At 41.8% G+C, this 19444-nt stretch overlaps 1 protein-coding gene across 5 annotated transcripts in view; it reads right to left on the bottom strand.

Moving 5' to 3' along the window:
• The window catches only part of rhbdl1 (rhomboid, veinlet-like 1 (Drosophila)), a 54142-nt gene that overhangs the window by 21369 nt on the left and 13329 nt on the right, over positions 1 to 19444 (bottom strand). For 3 of the 5 annotated variants that reach the window (XM_044179411.1, XM_044179407.1, XM_044179408.1), the window contains exons 2-5: positions 17156 to 17314; positions 9357 to 9581; positions 8259 to 8407; positions 7987 to 8099 (exon numbers count right to left, since the gene is read on the bottom strand). In XM_044179411.1, the coding sequence (XP_044035346.1) occupies positions 7987 to 8099; positions 8259 to 8407; positions 9357 to 9581; positions 17156 to 17221 (553 nt within the window). In that variant the 5' untranslated portion in view covers positions 17222 to 17314. Of the gene's footprint in view, positions 1 to 3027; positions 3101 to 7986; positions 8100 to 8258; positions 8408 to 9356; positions 9582 to 17155; positions 17315 to 19444 lie in introns of all 5 variants that reach the window. The other 2 variants (XM_044179409.1, XM_044179412.1) reach the window with 2 other exon arrangements.

The following is a 19444-nucleotide window of genomic DNA, read 5'->3' as shown; positions in this document are numbered from 1 at the left end:
GCCAAACTCCATCCATGCACCTTTTTCTCCCGGAAACTCAGCCCAGCAGAGAGAAATTACGACATCGGCAACAGAGAACTGCTCACCATCAAACTGGCCTGGAGGAGTGGAGGCATTGGTTGGAAGGTGCTAAACATCCCTTCACAGTGCTCACCAACCATAAGAACTTGGAGTATCTCAGGACGCCAAACGCCTAAATCCCCGTCAAGCTCGCTGGGCACTCTTTTTCACACGGTTTAACTTCAACATCTCATATCGCCCCGGTTCCCGGAACGTGGATGCACTCCCCAGACAAAATCGAAGAGGAACCCGAAACCATACTCCCCAAGCAGATAATAGTGAGCCCCATTCAGTGGTCTGAGATGTCTGTGCCTTCCTCCAATGCCTCCACCGACGCTCCGCTGGGCTGCCCCCCAGGTCTATAATATGTCAACAGAACACAGCGCACCCCACTAATCCACTCTTCCCACACATCTCTAGGCACTGTCACCCAGGGGCCAATGAAACCCTCTCGCTGCTAAGGGAACGCTTCTGGTGGCCAAACATGGCAAGGGATGTGAGAACGTACGTACTGGGATGTCAGGAATGCGCCATCTCAACCCTGGTCACACCTAGGAGTAGATTTCATCACCGACCTACCTGCGTCCGACAATAACACATGCATCCTGGTGGTCGTTGATAGATTCTCAAAGTCATGTTGACTGATTCCCCTCAGAGGACTACCCACGGCTATGGAAACTGCTGAACTTATGTTCAATCACATCTTCCGTGATGTCTATGGCGTCCCCGAAGACATTGTGTCTGATCGGGGACCCCAGTTCATCTCTAGGGTATGGAAAGCATTCTTCTCCCTCCTAAGTGTGACCGTCAGCCTCTCTTCCGGATACCACCCACAGATGAACGGGCAGACAGAGAGGAAGATCCAGGAGATTGGTCGCTTTACGTACCTTCTGCCATGGCCACCAGGACTCTTGGAACCAGTTTCTGGGTTGGGCCAAGTACGCCCAGAACTCCCTCCGCCAACCTACCACTGGACTCACTCCCTTCCAGTGCATGCTCGGATACCAACCCCCTCTCTTCCCGTGGTTGGGTGAACCATCAGAGGTCCTTGCGGTCGACTACTGGTTCAGAGAGAGCGAGAGGGTCTGGGACACAGCTCATCATCAGCTGCAACGAGCGCTTTGCAGGCGCAGACTGCTGGCCGACCAGAGACGCTCCAGTATACCAACCCGGTCAGAAGGTCTGGCTATCGACCCTGGACATCAGGATGCACCTGCCCTGCAAAAAGCTCAGTCCCAGATTCGGTGTCTCCTGCCCTTCTGTCCGTAACACAGCCATTTAGAGATTGAATATGGCCACCACGTCCTGCCTGATATCGGAACAACATAATTAACTGCTGAAAGATTAAACATTACATGTGAATTGGCATGGTGCTTTTAAGTAATGACAACATCAACTAGCTTGCAACAATGAGGTTATACTGACATGCAGTCATTTATCACATTTCCATTACATTTCCCAACAGGCCACAAATGATATCAGGCCACATCTCTTCCTCCCTCGACTGACGATACCAATAAGCAGTGTGAGCACAGCGCTCTCTAACACTGGCTGGCCACTTCATTACAGTAAACAGTATATTCTGTTAACAGGCTCCTGGACACAAGGAGGAGAAAATCCTCCTGCATAATTCAAACCATAGGCTTCATAGGTTAAAGGTGCTCAGTGGCAGTTCAGTTACTCAGGTGCATATGTAGGAATGTTTTTAACCTTTATTTATCTAGGGACAGTACTGGAAGAAGTATTCAAAAATCTTGAAAAATGCCAAATATTCTCTGCTTCCAGTGTCTCAAATGAGAGGATTTGCTGCTTGTCTTTACCATTTATCACCGTAAACTGATGATCTTTGGGTTTTGGACTTTTGGTTGAGCAAAATAAGACATGTGAAGACGTCTCCTTGGGCTATAAGAAGGTGTGATGGGTATTTTTTCACTATTATTGGACATTTCATAGACATAAACAATCGATCAATCGAACAATAGTCATATTAATCGATAATGAAAGTAATCATTAGTTACAGCCCTAATTAGCACATAGGTGTATTTAAAGTATCAAAAGTAAAAGTACTCATTATGCATAATGACCCCTGTTAGTGTTTTATTATCATATTATTGGGTCGTTTTTATTGATGTATTAATATATAAGCAGTTCTTTAATGCTGTAGTTGGTTAACTTCAAAACCAGTCACAACTTGGATCATTTAAAATCTAAGTTGAAACAACTTCTGAAGAATAATCAGGCATGTAGCCAGGTGTGATATGAGGTGTTTTTCCTTAGGAATTTGGATTCTTTCATGGCACTTTTATTATCATTCTTATTTTCTATTTGTTGTCAGTTTTGTATATTTGCATATGTATTTTACTGCATTTTTATTGTATTTTTTATTGCACTATGCATGTACTTGTTTTTATAAAAGCCTGGGGACAAGCATTGCAAATTAAATGTTATGATTTGTGGCATTTTTCTGCTCAGTGAATATTCTATGCATATGTCTATGTCCCCATTCAAATATACCAAAATAAATAAATAAACCAAAAAGATTATTTTTCTGCAACAACAAACAGGAAAGAGAGTTGGAAATGCAGGGCACATTACACACACTAACACATTTGTTTTCTCTAAATAAGGGTCTTAAACACATGTTTCTTTCATGCTTGATAACAACTTTTTCTTTACAACCAAATGTGAAGCTGTGAGCTCTTGTTGAGACAGCAACAGATTCTGTTTCCACTAGACTTTGTAGAAATTTCAGCAAAAATCTGATGATTCAAAGTGAAAGTTTTACCCCCAGTTTGTTTTTGTTTTTGTCACATTGAAGATTGCAGAATCGACTTTGACAGGCAAGAAATTTGTAGTATAATATGTCACATGGTGAGACAGCAGACTCCAGCTTGCTGTTATGAGAGGCTGCTGGAAGATTTGTCTCAGAAGTAAGGTGTTAGAGGAGGTAGACACCCTGAGGCTCACACAGGGCTACGAGGAAAAACATGGTGTTCTGGCACCTGTTGACATCCTGAAGCACATGAAGAATCTGATGGAGCTGTTGGTCCAAGGGAAGGAGACCCAGAAGAGAAAGAAGGAAAAAAAGACAGTGGATGAAATAAAAGGAATCCCTGCTGCTTTTCTTTAATGTGGAGCCGGGCTGAAATGTTGAACATTATTCAACATTTTACATTCATCTTGTCAACATAGCCGGAAATTCTGACTGCTTGTATTTCGAAACATGAAATTCAAGTGGAGCTCTTCAGAGCCATGAAGGATTACTGAGTGGATGCAAAGTGAGCAAGGACAACAAATAATTACAGATTTGCTCCTTTTGTCAGCACACATCCGAGGACAAAATGTAAAATGTCATACTTTATTTTCAGATGGTGCACTTCAGTACAGGACAAGTGCAATGGAGTCAAAATCAGGCCATATCCAAGGTGTACAGATGTATAAAGCACCATCTGACCTTCCCAGATTAAAACCTTGTACTTTGTTAAACTAATTCTTCTTTCATTCATTCTTTTAAATTGCAATATTCATTATTTTAAAGATAATGACTGTGTGGATGCATGTGAGATATGTATATATGATACTTTCACAGTATCTGAGGTATTTTCAAAAAGAAAAAATCTTTCTTTTGGCTTTGAAAGCAAGCCCTGCGGTGCAGAAATTCTTGCAGTGTGTTAAGGCACACACACATAAAGGCACAATACCTGCAGCACGTTGCCCCATAAATGCACCCACTGAGTGCAGCTATAACCTGAAAGCTCTGCTGCCGCACAAAAATAACAAGCAACATGCGTGCAAGAGCTGATAGCAATAGCTGACATGATTGAACTCATGAGCTAGAATAAGACGGCATGAATATAAACATGAGACAGCCATGGGCAACAAAATGGGGAAGGAGAAAAAAAAGATCAAGAATTTCACTGAGTAATCTAAAGCACTGGACGATTTCTAGCATCCTCAAGCAATTGCAAATTTACAAAGACTGAGGGAAAACTGGTAAAATGTAAAATGTGTGAAACAACAAGTAGAAGTCTGCACACACACTCATATTAAGTATATCAGCGAAAGGAAGAATGGATGGCTGGAAGGGATGGATCCTATATTTCACATTTATCTACCTATCCGTCTCTAATATCTACATTTCCCCCCAATTTAGTGTGCTATGTAAAAAGTAAAAACAATGTAAGCCAAACCAAAACATTTGCAAACATAAACATTTGTCCATAAAATCTTTACAAGAATTTGACCTATTGCACAGCCAAAGATAACAAATAAAACAACAAGACTGAGAGTCTACAACCATGCTAGCGAATCTGCGAGGCTGTATTAGGCACAGCAGTGCTTTGAGATAAATGCTAATATGCTCACAATGACAATGCTAACATGCAAATGTTTAGCAGGTATAATGTTTACCATTTTCATCATCTTAGTTTAGCATGTTAGCATGCTAACATTAGCTAATTATCACTAAACAAAGTGCAGCTGGGGCTGATGGGAATGTCATTAGTTTTTCAAGTCAGGAGCTCACCAAAGTGATTAAAAATCATCCTGAGGTGGACATGAATGTGTGTACCAAATTCATGGCAATCAAACTAATAGTTGCAGAGACATTTCACTCAAAATCACAAATGTGAACGTCATGGTGGTGATAGAAGAAAAGTCAGGGGATCACCAAGGTGAGTAGGATTCATCATCTCGAGACCATGAATGTCTGCACATAATTTCATGGCGATCCATTCAATAGTTGTTGAGATACTTCAGTCTGGACCAAAGTGGTGGATCGACAGACTGACATTGCTATGCATAGAGTCAGGCAGCTAACATTGTTATAAACTTTGTTCTATGAACGTCAGCATCAAATTAGGTTAAAGATAAAGCCTCTTTTGTTTCATTTGGTGATCTCTTCATTTGATTGAAACTTGTCTGTTCATGCAAAAACTCTTTTGAGATGCATCTACTAAGACACATCCTTATTCTCATCCTCATATCCTTAAATTTTGAAAGTCTCAAACAAGGCCTTGCATGGTAATTTTACATTTGTTCTGAGCTTATATACATTTGTTATGTGTCCTCTGTTGTCCTTTCAATTCATGGCTTTTTACATCTTTCTAATGTAGAAATATATTTCACAGATATTCTGCAAAGAAATGGTCAAATTAGCGTTATCTCAGTGGAAGAAGTTCAAAATTAACATATGCTCTCTCCTGTCAAGCTTTCAGTGGGAAATAAAAAGAACAAAAAACATATCCTTTTAATTCATTCGTTTTAATTCATGCACCTTACAAGAGGTTCAGTAATAAGACTCATAATGGTTAGTGACAAAATGCATCTTAAAATGACAATTTTGCTATAAAAGCCAATTTGAAGGATTGCAAATTCATTATGCTGACTCACATAAAGTCAAAAATCTAAATTCTCTCCATACAACAGCCCCATCCTCACCACCAGTGTGCCTCACTACACCAACTGAGTGTCTTCTGAAAACCTCCTGCTGTGCTCAAAGCCCTTTAATGCCCTTCGTCTAACCTCTCACCTGGAAGCAGTAGTGCCGTCTCTCTAATCCTGACTGAGCAGACTTGCCTGTTGTCATTAACCCTGGAAATGTCATTAACCTCCACCGACTCCTCCAAAACAAACACACAGAATTACACACACAAAGAGTCTAAGTGCACTTCCCAACCTGCTCTCTAATGGACTACTTTCCAATGGATCACAACATTTGTGCCAGCACAGCGCCAATTTCAACTCCATCAATCAGAATCAGATGGTGAAATTATTTTGCTGCTAAGAGCCGTTCATCATCTTGTGACCATGAGACGGCTCAGGTCTTCCTCACTATTCAGGAGGAATTCAGCTGGTTTCCTCATTTTTCAGAGAGAAGAGCTGAAACTCAACGTCTACTGAGTGTTGACTCAAATATTTAGTTTACTGATTATTTATTTTATTCTGTGTTAGATATATGGTGTTAAATGCAGTAAAATTCAAATTTCATTCCAGACAGTTACACACAGCTCCAACTTGTACTACACAAATTAAATTTTTGATCACTACAATGTAACTCGAGCATAGAAATTCTAATGAATGCAGTTCATCTCCAGGCTCTGGGAGTAGAAATATCACCATCTCCTCACTGCTTTCTCCTCCTTTTTGATTCAGGCTGCAGCTTAAATCTCCAAACAGCATCTCAAACTGCACTTAGGCTAATTCCCCAGAGAGAAACCCTGCATTACTCTCCCACTTTTCCTCCTCTAAGTCCCATGCTCGCTTGCTTGCTCTCTCTCTCTGTCATCACTGCTAAAATACATCAAAGCTACAATAATTCATGAGTGTTAAGAGTGTGTGTGCATGCGAGTGTTTGTGTATAGGGGAGTGAGGGTCTGGTTTTTACAGAGCACAAGGAGTTTTGTGCAGCTTTAACTCCATTTTACTGCTGTATGTGCAGAGACAGGACAGGAAAAGAAAAATGAACCATTTGGATTTTAAGTCACATAGAAAAGAAGGCCTAAAAATCACGTTGCTGAAAATGAATGAATATTACTCAATATGAATTAGGCTATTGCTCTCGACATTAATCAAATAATAGTTAGCAAGAGATTTTACGAGATCCAAGACAGAAATTGTTCCCAGTGAAGATGAAAGGGAAAAGAGGTTTATGCAGCAGTGTTGATGACTTCTGGAAATATGCATTAATAGCAAAAAAAAAAAAAAAAAAAAAAAAAAAACTGCAGTAAGAAACCACATCCAGCAATCAGTGCAGATTTAAAAATTCCCAATCTCCAGACTGGCTTGGAGGAGGATGAAAGTTAATGAGGTTTCTCGTCAACAAAGACTGGAGTGCTGCGGCCTGACCTCTGGGCACCATGAAACACTCCACTGCGTTCGGTTTGGTGACTTTTTTCAAAGACCTGGGCCACCAACTGGGTCGGTGTTTATCAAAACTATCAAACGGGCCGCTCATGGATGTCGGCTTGAGGACAAGATCCTAACACCTTCAGTCTCACTGGAGGTGCATTTGATGCTGAATGTAACTGCTGGTTTCTATACAGAAAATATGAAATGTAGTACAAGACCTTTAACTTGATAAATGATGAAGATACCAACAAAACAAAGAATCATAGCATTTTTCTGAGTAATAGACTGTACAAACAGTAATGAAACAACAAGCAAACTAGGTCAGTATACTGTGGAAATAAATAAATAATGAATGAACAGCCTTTTCTGTGTATGTCATTGTTCTAAAAAAGGAAAGAACTGGCCATATTGCACTGTAAATTATCTAAACCTGTCTGTACATTTGCTAACAATATCTAAACTATGTGCTACATCACTGCATAGTTTTCACCACTGGTTCCTCTTCATAGTTTTAGTTTTTTTACATGGCACCCCTACACAACATCCACACAACACACATGCACACTTTTCAGCTAAATATGACACCATGAATGTCTGTTATAAGAATGTAATTGAACTAACAAAATGAATGACACTGATGTCAAATATGTGACATACAGTATATGAACTAATATAAATATTAAGTTAAATAATATGGGCCTAGTCACGATTACTGGAAATAAAAGAAGTTTTAGGCTAGGTGGATGTGCAGATATGCAGATAAATATTGAACTTAAAATAAACAATGAATAAAAATTAAGAATGCTAATTGTAAATGTATTTCTTTTGTTTTGTTCAAAAGTAGATGTCACCATTCTTAGCTGCAGCATTATCATTTCTAATGCTTCCGTTTTGATATGTTTGCAAATGTAATGTAAAAAAGTTTGTGGTTAATCTAAATGTCGCCTCTTTTTTTATGTGGTGGAACGTCATTAAAAATGTACAGTAAGAAAATGGAAATGAAAAAATCTTGCGGCACCCTTGGTGCTGTCTTGAACCACTGGTTTACATAATATGCTTATTTTAAAAGACACTCACCAGCCAGCACTCCTGCCATGTAAAGCAGACTTATTCGTAAGATACCATGAACCATCTCCAAAGGAACGCCAATCATCAGCTGCAGTAAAGCATTGAACCCCAACTGCTCCAAACTGAGGAGAGAGCGCAGAAAGAGAACAAGATTCAAATGACAGCATAAGATCTTTGTTCCTCCTACAGCTGTGAATCATCTGCAACAACCAAACTTGTAGTAGTTTAATTGAACCAGTCCAGAAATCAACATGTGGGTAAATGGAGCTTTGTGAACGTACCCAACATGCATGAACATGTAGCTGAAGAAGCGCCACACTTGTGCACGGTGGCCGGGATGGTAGACCAGGGGGCTCTTCATGAAGTCAGGCTGATAGGTCTGCAGTACCCACTTGTTTAGCATGATGCCATAGCACATGAACACGATAATCTGCAACAGTCACAGAAATGACACCGAACTGTCAGTTCTTGCTGACATAGCCTACCCATTACGCACTCTCTGCAGACAGCTGGTACAAAGGTGGAAACTGCGCGGCAAAACAAAACCCATTGTGCTTTATGAAAGACACATGATGTGTTCTTCACTTTCTGTATTCCTCAGCTGATGCTTATTAGACTTGTGGAGACAATTACTGCCCGCAGAACCACCCCGGCACATCTGGTTCAATTCCATTAATTTCTTTTCATAGAATAATGACTCATTGTCTCTGTGAATTAAAATGAATGTGAACCGTTATTATCACATCCTCATTGTCATTACAGACCATTCAATGCCATTTGGAGGCATTATGAGAACACTTGGCTTTCTTTTCTCAGAATTATGATGATTTCAGGGGAAAAGGTTGAAGTTTTGTTAAGAAGCTGTAGGTTATTTTTGCTGCTTAATCCCCAACCATTCAACAGTGGTCCGTGAGGGCGGTCTGTGTTAGTGGTTTTCCTTTTTTTTTTCCAAATGAACATAATAGGTCATTTAATGCCATTGTGGTGGCTAGGGTGCTCACTGACCTGACCACCAACTTCCAAAATCAGTGTCTGAGAAAAAAAATCCCTGCATGCAGGCTGACTGAGGGTTTACGCTTGGAGGAATGGCATTAAACGCACCCACTAAGCCCCTGACTCCCAAATGGGTTACCAGCTCATATCGAGCTCTCAGTAAAAGTGTGTGATCAAAGGCAGAAAATCTTTTCAGTGGGTCTGAAGCGAACGACTGAGCTAACAGAACAGTCTAAAGTCAGCGTCGTGGGTTAGTAGCACATACTCAAGTAAAATATTGCAGGCCAAACATATGATAGGAATATCTGAATCAGAGGACTGCATCAGTAGAATCAATATTCAGTTCAGTGTCTGACAAGTCGATGGCGTCACCTCCTAAATCTCACCTGTACGATGGTGACGATGGCGATGAAGACAGGTGGGGGACACAGGCGGTTCTGGTGGAAGTACCAGCGTCGGTCCGTCTCGCAGGGCAGGATCTCGTAGGCCACATAGCGAACAAAACGTTTGTACAGACCCAACCCCGTCTCGTCCAGCAGGATCTCCCTTTGCAGCGTGCGGCGGCCATTGGCGATGGCCCGTCGGAAACTGCTGGAGCGCTTACTGCTCATCTGAGTAAAAGGTGAAAAAACATGAATGTATTACTGTCAATAGTTGAGTATAATATCTTGTGGGCAACTGCTTGGATTTTAATGAAACTCAGAGGAATGATGAGCATATTTTTCCAAATTAGACTGATAAAGGGAGAAAAACCTTTTTTTGGTGAGGTTGCCATGATTATACCGGGACACATTCTCATTTAATTTAAAGGAATATAGTTCAGCATTTTAGGAAATGTGCTTATTCACTCTCTTGCTGAGAGTTAGACGAGAAGATCGATACCACTCTGACGTCTGTACGCTAAATATGAAGTTACCACCAGCAACTAGTTAGCTCAGCTTAGCATAAAGACTGGAAACAGGGGGAAACAGCTAACCTGGCTCTGTCCAAAGGTAAGAAATCTGCCTACCAGCACCTCTAAAGCTCACTAACTAACACGCTAAGGCTTCCTGAAGTCTTGACATCACCATGAGGTTGCCAGGCAGCCAGTTAGTTCTCCCATAAATAGTCACATAATTGGCACATAATCCCCTGTAAAACCACAACATCTCCTTTTTACACAACAAACGAGATATAACGTGTTAATTACTAAACTAATTAGGCAGATTTTGTGACCTTTGGACAGAGCCAAAGGTTAAGAAAGCTTTTTTTTACCAGCTGACAGACTTACTTACTGTATTGACAGTGACTTTAATGATTCAGCAGACAGCTTTCCATTAATTTGCTGTGTTTGTTTTTTGCTACTTGATGATTTAATGTCTTTTTTGCAATAAAATTGTCTCGATTTGTTTTATGAGCATTACTGTCAGCAGCTGAAGGACACCTTTCCAGGGTGAGTAGATCTCATCATCGCCCGCTGCTGAATTTTTCATTTTAGCAATTAAATCCATAACTTTCTTCACGCTAAGTGGATCAAACATCAGTAAAGGAGGATAGCTTCTTTTCATATAATCTGAGGGAAGCTCATCAGTGTGACTAATCATCCTAGATGGTGCGCCAACATTCATAAAGTACTGATTTCACAAGGGATAGCATGACGGTTTATATAAGTTCTACTTTTATGTTCAAATAGTCAGGGGAAAGGGTGGTGACACTATCTTTTTTTTCTGTTGTTCTGACATTGTTCAGAGGCTTCAAATAAGCAGCAAAGTTTCTCTTTTGCTATTCATTCGAAAATGTTCTATTTTTTGCACTTCTTGCACACTGCTGAATTAAATGGGTACTTTTTTGTATGTACTTTTAACTTTCATGTGTGACGTCTAGGTTTCAAGTATCCATTATTGGCTTTTTCCCCCCTCGCATGTGTTGACTAATAGAAAAATTAAGCCAAAATGACGGAGAACAGTTTCTCACACAAAATGATTAATCAGCATAACACCGACATTCTTTTCAGTCCCATCTGTGTAACACAGAGATAAAAGATAGATGCTAGTACTGAAAGCATTTTCAGAATTTTACTAAAATCAGTATTTAGTGTTTAATAAATCTCCTCATATCTCAGCAGCAATTAAAATTTTTAATATTAAAGCCATGATACATGTATAAACAACTGGTGATCACTTTCTTGTCACAGGAGAGATGACAGAACTGCAGCTGAACATTCATGGCTGATAAGAAACTTAAATAATGTATAAGTGGTTTTTGATTTGGACAGGATGTAAGCGTGACTGCCGGCAGGGCTGATTGCAGCTCAGACATCATTACAAATGGGCTGTTGAAGTGATTTTGCCCTTGAAAAGCAAATCTTTGTTAGGAGGAACTATTCCAGCATGTGTGTATGTGTGTGTGTATTCATGTTATCACAGACTCCAGGTTTGCTTACAGAGCAGGAGCTCTGCAGCAGCCTGCGGGCCAGCCAGACTAACTCTTGATAAGTTCTTTAATGGAGGCTTAGGGTGAAAACTATCCTGCCACTATTTTGACAGCCGAGGCAGAGAACCGTCAGGATAACAACACAGAAAGTTATTTTCCGCCAGAGTTACCACTTACAATACCAGCTACCCACAGCAGGGATCCTTTAAAGTCAATATCTGCATTTCCTTAGAGGACAAGAGTGCATGCTTCACAGGTAAGATTTACCTGTGATACTGATACACAGTGGCAATGCCAGATGTCTCCAGTGTAGCTAAAACAATACAGCTTCTTTGAGGACAACTGGCTGATGAAGCAATTATCTCTAAATCAAAATATGTGTGTTATGATGTGATGTGACACTTTATGAAAATTAGTTTTCATGAAAAACAGTGAAGGAAGAGAAAGAGGGCATGTGTGCAGCAGCTGCTACTGGTAACAGTATACATCTACAACAGTAGACCTTATGTACAGGTTATTCACAATAGTAACCTTAGACAATATAGCAGCTTCGTATGCAGTGTACTGAAACCTCCAGAGGGGGCCTGTAGGAAGTGCAACCCACCATTAAAGTACACCATTCGTAATTCATCAGCCAGGTCCTGCTGCTTGTAGCCTCATTATATGTAGACACAGCAGGGGGCATAGTGAAAGAAATTGTGGGTCAATAGCTATAAAAGCTAATGAGCTAAATATACTGGAGGACAAAGACTGTAAATAAATGAGCAAATAATGAAGAAGTAATGAACAGATTGCTCCATAAATGGAATAGTCGCCTTTTTTTCTTTCTTTTCAAGAAATCACTCAGAAAAACATGGGGGAAAAGTGCTAATCCCTTTTGGAAGTTAGCAGAACAGGAAGTGGTAACTACCCTAACAGTGGGTAATTATGACACTGGTGGTTGTACAGTGAGGGTGTGGGGGCCTGTTGCTCAGTGATAACCAGAACGATGTCGAGCTGGGCTGCTGGCTCTCCCGCAGATGGAGGGATGCATATTTAGTATGGAAATCAAGCCTGGAAAATGCAATTATACTATACTTGAGGCAGGGAGTGAAAGCAGAAGAAGAGGAGTAGAGGGACATTAGAAGGCAGAGAGGGGGAAATTAAGAAGGGAAGATGAGATGCCTGCCTGGGTGAACTCATTCTGGAGGCGACCAATGGACAGTGAAGGTGAAACGTCTCCTTTCTCATTCTAAATATCTTCATATTATTGAATGAAAAAAAGGAAGTGTGTTTATATGAAGAAGAGAGGCAGAATAGAGAGAGGCTAAGGGCTGTAAATATAATTCTATGAGATTATATTAAAGTGTTTTCTTCCTCTGTTGGCTTTCTCCTCTAAATAAAGTGTCTGTTTCTGAGTTTATTTCATTTGCGCTTGGGTCGGTGACAACACCTGCTGCCTCTCTACCTCGCACTGTATTCTCTCCCATTCATGCTGCCTCTGTGAAAATTTGTTCCCAGGAGACGCGGCTAAGCATAGCTGTCACTCCACTTCGCCTTCTCTGACATGCAGGACTGCCGCCTCTAAAGTGAGCATTAGCAGCCTTTTGAAGTGATGACAGGAGAGAGACGGCGAACAGACAATAAGGCACATGTGAACAACCAAAACTTGAGAGATAACGCACTGAGAGGAGCGGTGGAGCAAGGTGCCCCGCAAAAACCTCTGACTTGTGCATCGGTAACGGTGGAAGTTCCCTGACGAGGCAATGTCTGCCAGGGAATAATTGATGCTGAGGCTAAGAGCACTAAGATAAAGATAGTATTCCCCTTTAGGGACAGCTGAATGGGCCAAAATGACAGCAATGTGTGTGTGTGTGTGTGTGTGTGTGTGTGTGTCAAACAGCAAGGGTCCATCCTCCTCCTCTTGATAGCTGCATGTTGCCTACTGTACATGCTGCTCTCAGCTCTAGTCAATTGTCCTTGATGGATTAATTAGCCACACCACATGGTCAATACCTCACAGCTCAATACTAATTAGTAATAACAATTAAAAAATGTGGTTTAATGGCCATTCAGGCGTCTGCACTGCAGATACAAAAAAATCCAAACATCTTTCTGATTTTGTATACAGTGGTGTTAATCTTTCACTCACAATTGTTGAGACACACACGATAAATCATTTCCCGTTACTTGAATATTAGAAGATGGTGCCAATTAACCGAGCTTAGATAGTGATCCACCCCCACCAGACTAACAGTGTCACTATACCCATTTACTGTCTAATTTGTGAGTCATTCAGAAGACCAAAATCCCCCTCTCCCTTGCTCTCTCTCTCTCTCTCTCTCTCACACTCTGTCTCTCTCTCTCTCAGACACTCATGCAAACTCACAGCAGAGTCCAAATCACTGTGGATCTCTGCCTCGCTGATTCTACCCTGACCCAGATACTTGGGTTCTTTCTTGCCCAAATCCTTTTAAAATGAGAGTCCACCTTTTCTTCCCCTCAGCAGTTTGCGGCCCCTGCCTTCCTTCATGCTTTAATCATTGCTGTGCTAAAACTCAGGGAGGAAAAAAAAAAACAAACCTTCACTCCACGACACTTAAGCAAAGTGCATCACTTTTAGCCAGCAATCTGCCTAAAACAGAAAGCCGTGTGGGATGTGATGTTGATAGCTAGCATATGTGTCCCTGGAGACAGATGCACTGCGGGCACTTAATGGGACTTAAAATGACATGAAAACTTTAAAATACTGTATATCAACTTCTTGTGTGTCTCTTGACTGGGGCTGTAACTGAAGTTCATTTCTGCTCTCGTTCATACAATACTTCTTCAAATGTGACAAACAACTCACCCAGTTTAAAGCAGAACATTAGAATACATATTACATAAGCGTTTCTCTAACTATACCTCCTGAGGGAACAGAAAATGTAAGTGCAACATTTGGGCAGAAGGGTAAAACTGAGGCCCAAAGCAGCAACAGTCTTAAAATCCTCCAACCTGAACAAAGAGAATCCCCCGCCATAATCTCTAAAATACATCCGCTACCCGTGTAATTAACCGTGGCAGCCATTTTGGATCTCTGTCGAACATTAGCCAAATTACCACCAGAAGGAAAACAATGACACACTTCTTCAGTTACACAGCTGGTACATGATAACATCAGAGGACTCTCTTTAAAGAAATCGATACGTGCAATTGCACACACAGGAATATATCCGACTTCAGGTTGGCCTGGTTTTACGCTCAATTCATTAACAGATGCTTGTTTATTACAGAATCATCCCCCAAACCCTAACATATATGACCTTTGACACCTCGGGCGTCTCTCAGCCTCCTGCATAAAAATGTCTGCGTGTAATTGTGTGGAAACGTGTCACCGCGTGTAAAATGTGTGCTGGTTGTCTTGCTGTGTGGGATTTTGTGGATTAGTAGTCAGATATGTACCTATACTCTTTGTGAGTGCATATGTATGAGTGAGTATGTGTGTGTGTGTGGGTGCATTTGTGTGTGTACAGTTCCCCCATGAGAGGTTTTAGCAGAGCGTTACTTATTCACCCCTCTGGCTGAACTGATGGAGTTCTCTGGCTAAGATCGCCCTGCATGAAAGATGGGTTGAAAATGCATGATGTCTTGTACTTGCGCATGCACACACACACACACACACACACACACACACACACACACACACACACACACACACACACACACACACCGACACACTCAGACACCAGAGAAGCTGTTGCCCAACAGTGCGATTCAAACATTTACACCCACTGAGGTCGGGAGAAGCAGCTTGGATTCACGGCTGCACTGACTGAATGTAGAACAACAAATCAGAAAAATGTTGAACACACCTGTTAGAGACACAACTGAGAGAAATCGCAGCAGCTTGTGGGCTGAAAGCTTCGAAAAGACATGGACTGAACACACACACACACACACACACACACACATTCTGCACCTCGCCATGTCCATTTTAATTCGGTGTAGGGGAGTTCCATCTTCCATCGAGGCCGGACCACAAATCAATAGAGATACCAGACTTTAGGCACTGTCTGTGATATAATGGCAGCACTGAACTTTCCAAATCAAAACACGACTGCCATCTGTCACACACTGTGGAGAGCTACTTAAATCTGTCTCAGATACAGAAATATGAAAGGAAAGAAGCAAAGGGTCAGACAAAAAATCAGGGAATACAGCCTTGAGAGGGTGAAGAGAGGAACAGGAGAGACTTAGGTGAAAATGATAAAAGTCAGAGAGCAGCAGAGAGAAAGGAGAGGAGGAGGGAAAGAAGGCTGGAAGGCATTCGTTGATGACCTGGTTGAAAATGTCATGCTACATGCGACACTCTCTGAGAGGCAGCCTGGAGCTCCTTCCAGAGAACCTGCAGAGTTCACGCATCGCATGCTGCACGACAGGAGGCCAGATTCACATCTACATTCGTATATCCTCTAAATTAGTCAGCAAATCTGTACTGGCACCGCTCATGTGTATGAATGAGAGTCTGTCTGCGTTTGAGACAGTGCGTGTATAAGTGAGACAGACCGAGAGGAAGTGGGTGGCTGCATTAATTAATAATAAAATGCTTGAAAGCGTTTGTATATATGCAAATTGCATGAATGCACAGAATGGTTCGGGTATGGTCTGTGTGTGTTCCCGTTTGTGTATCAGATCAAATCTTTAAAATCAGACCTGCGGGTCGATATCTGTGTGAGGCTGGGCGTTCTCAAATTACCTCAGATTACTGCCTGCTACTACCAGCGCTGGGCTAATCGAAGGCAATTTGCATTTGGCTGATAGGCAATTTTAAAAGTGTCTCCCTGATGCCGTCGGAGGCGAGGCAGGGTTTTTTTCCTCCACCTAACATATGCTCACAAGGAGTGTAGAATGAAAGAGAAGGAAATGACATCTGAGGGTTCAAGGAGGCAGGTTCAAAAAAGGGGAGATAATATTACATGGCTTGAGGAAGGGAGGGTTGAATATGCACTGAAATGAGTTTGAATTGATTGATCAAAAAAAAAGAACAACATTCAAGAATGGCAGACGAAGATAGCTGTGCACTTCCAAGAAAAAGGGCTGCAGAGTGGGAACAGCACCTCTACACTGATTTCTCTGTACTGCATGGACTCCAGAAATGGGACCTACTGCAAATTGAGTGGCCTCGTGTGGCCTTCATTACAAACCATGGGCAGCACAAAATAATGGGAGAGGAAGAGATAAAACAGAAAAGACAGATAAATAGAGAGAGAAAACAAAAGAGAGGGAAATGAGCTTAAGGAAGTGAAAATATGCCAGGAACAGAATTGCATTGCGTCAAATTAATCTCGGGTGCTTACACCCATACGGTGTGAGGAGCCGAAGGCAGGTGGTCATCTACGCGCTGGGAGAGAATCAGCCATGAATTACATGAATTTCTAATAGGAGCACAGTTGTAAAAACAGATAGGTGAAAATTTGTTGCTTTAATACTGTGGCTCTGTCCACTTGGTGTGGGTATTTTCTAGCACTTTTCTGTTCGCGGCATGTAATGTTAAGTGTCTGGATTTGCCGACACATTAACTGGAAAGATTGATCCTCTTTTTGCAGGACAACGACCTGAATGGTCGAGTCAATTTTCGCCTCTGCGGAGCTTGCTGGCTCTGTCTGAATCAATTCTGTAACCTTTCTGAAATCCAACAAAAGTGGGTTTATGTGTGGATATTTGCATCTGTGCTGCAGGACATGAAATGCCTCATGTGACTCCCTCTGCATTACTATCTGTATCTGTGTGTGTGCATCTGGTTTCCACTCACCAGCTCGATGAGCTCCTGGTAGCACACCTGTCCCTCTTCATTGCTCTGGACCAGGGCTAACAGCATGTCCAGCTTGGACGGGTCCAGCTGCAGCTCATGGTGCTCCACCAAGCTGGTGAAGTTCTCCACTGCGATGAAACCGGTGTTTTCTGGGTCCAGCTGGAAAAACAACAGCCCATTCTCAAACCATTGGGATAAAAACTGCATTGCTGACAACAGTTGTATTGAAGATGTTGTTTCTGTTATGCATCCTGATTTTTTAATAAGCAGCACTGCAGAGAAGTGTCAGTTTGCCCTAAGGGAGAATGCAGCTGAGACGTACACACAGAGGCACAATAGATACTCATAAGGACAAATGAGAGCTACAGGGCTGAAGGCATAAGCGCAGACAGTGACACCAATATTAATTAAGCGGTGTTGCCTCTACGATGCCTTTGAAAGAATTAGACCTGCCTTACCAAAAAGCCCCATTCAACCTCATTAAAGGAGTAGGTCTGTCAAAGCAAACAGCAGGGTGGGTGTTGTTGTTGTTGGGTGCAGTGAGAGAAGAAGGGCGGGTATGTAATTCTAATACGCAGTGACCTGCAGTTTCCCTGAATAAAAAAAGTCACTCAGCATTAAATGACTTTTCAGTCTTTGTTTCTGAGGGGATGCTTCATTTGACTGTGTGAGTCCGTCCTTGGTCACATTTGCAGCTCGTAGTCAGGGTGGTTTTTCTAATCACAACTCACTCACTGAGACGCACAGCCCCATGGGTTATTACTGCTGATGTCTGTATGGCAGTGCTGCTCCTCATAATTGATTCAAGCAGGAAAGTGTCATAAAAATGGCTGAGTATAGTTGCTTAAAATAGCGCCCAGTTAAAAATGGCTTGTAAAGTATAGGGTGTGTATCTACGCTTGGTTTAAGTAATGTGGGATTTTTGGGCGACAGCTTCACCTATTACTCGATTTTCTTCCCTTACCTTCTCCTCTTAAATGCACTAAATTGCTCTGCAATGGAGCGTTGATTTCTCATGCCAGCTCTCCTTAGTACATCGGATTGTGTTTGTGAAAATGTGCTTCAGGACAAACAGGAGCAGTACAAAGAGACCACATAATGCTAACACAGGCTCATTAGGTTCAGATAGTAAACCAACAGCCTCTTGTTGCCCCAGGGAGGAGTGAGCTTTCAGATGTTGCGTCAGTGTGGAGTCAGTTGTGCTGCATCATCGTTGCCCATGTCATGTCAAGTCCACGAGAAGAATCCCATCTAGGCCGCCTTGAACTGGACCTGGCCTGCTCTGACATGGTTATACAAAGGCATTTCATCGGCTGCATGAGGAGAGCAGCATTAAACTACGCTGCGCCGTGTCAGTCTCTACTGCAGGAGGCTCAAAGCTTAAAGCTTCACTGCTCAACTAAGAAGCAAAGAAGATCAATCAGGGAATCCATTGGTGTGTGAGGGAGAGTGTGTGTACGCAAGCATCCCTTTAAAACCATTTAATCTGCTTTTTTCACTCCCCTGAAAACTTTAGTATTTATTCACCTGGGAGAGCACAGTGGAGGCAGGAACTCATGGGTTAGTTTTGATGATGCTTGACTCAGAATGAGTGTTTTCCCACTGCTGGTTGATAGTGAAGGGCTTTTGGTAGTTATGATACTTTGACAATACTCTACGCACACTAACATGACTCTCAACAGCAGGAAAAATAATTGCTTTGAGCCAATATTAACCAAGATTCTGTACACACAAAACCATTGTTGTCTCTAGGGAATTTACTGAAAACACGCTTCACATCAGGTACATTGTTTAAAATCCACACAATACTTGACTATCTCCCTCTTGGTCATTGTCCATCATGCATCTCAGTATAATCTCAATACTCAGCTCCTGAGCCTGACAGCCAGCAGTGTCAAGGCAGTCTGAAAAGCACACAAAACAAAATTTGTGAAAAAATGAACCAAGACAAGAAAGAAAATGGGCCCAGGTCTATTTTTAGATAATCCCCTTAACTGTGTGTTGCATGGACGTTTGTTAAAACACAGCCCTGTTCTCCCCTTGAGGCTCGCTGAGTAAAATGGTGCAGATATGGACAGCATCTGTGATGTGTAAGGTACCAGGGCGACATGTGGGGAATACAGTGGGGAGAGAAAGCACGAAAAAAAAAAGACAGCAGAGAGGAAAGAGGTGGAAAATGGGAGAGGGAGGTGGGTGGTTGGTCGGTTGATGAAATGAAAGAAATTAAAAATGATGAAGTTAAAGGAAAAGTAGAATGAGGACAGAGGCAAGAACAACAGAGACAGCCAG

This window comes from Siniperca chuatsi, linkage group LG20 (assembly GCF_020085105.1).
Source record: "Siniperca chuatsi isolate FFG_IHB_CAS linkage group LG20, ASM2008510v1, whole genome shotgun sequence".
Taxonomy (NCBI): domain Eukaryota; kingdom Metazoa; phylum Chordata; class Actinopteri; order Centrarchiformes; family Sinipercidae; genus Siniperca; species Siniperca chuatsi.
This window is presented reverse-complemented; position numbering and strand designations above follow the sequence as displayed.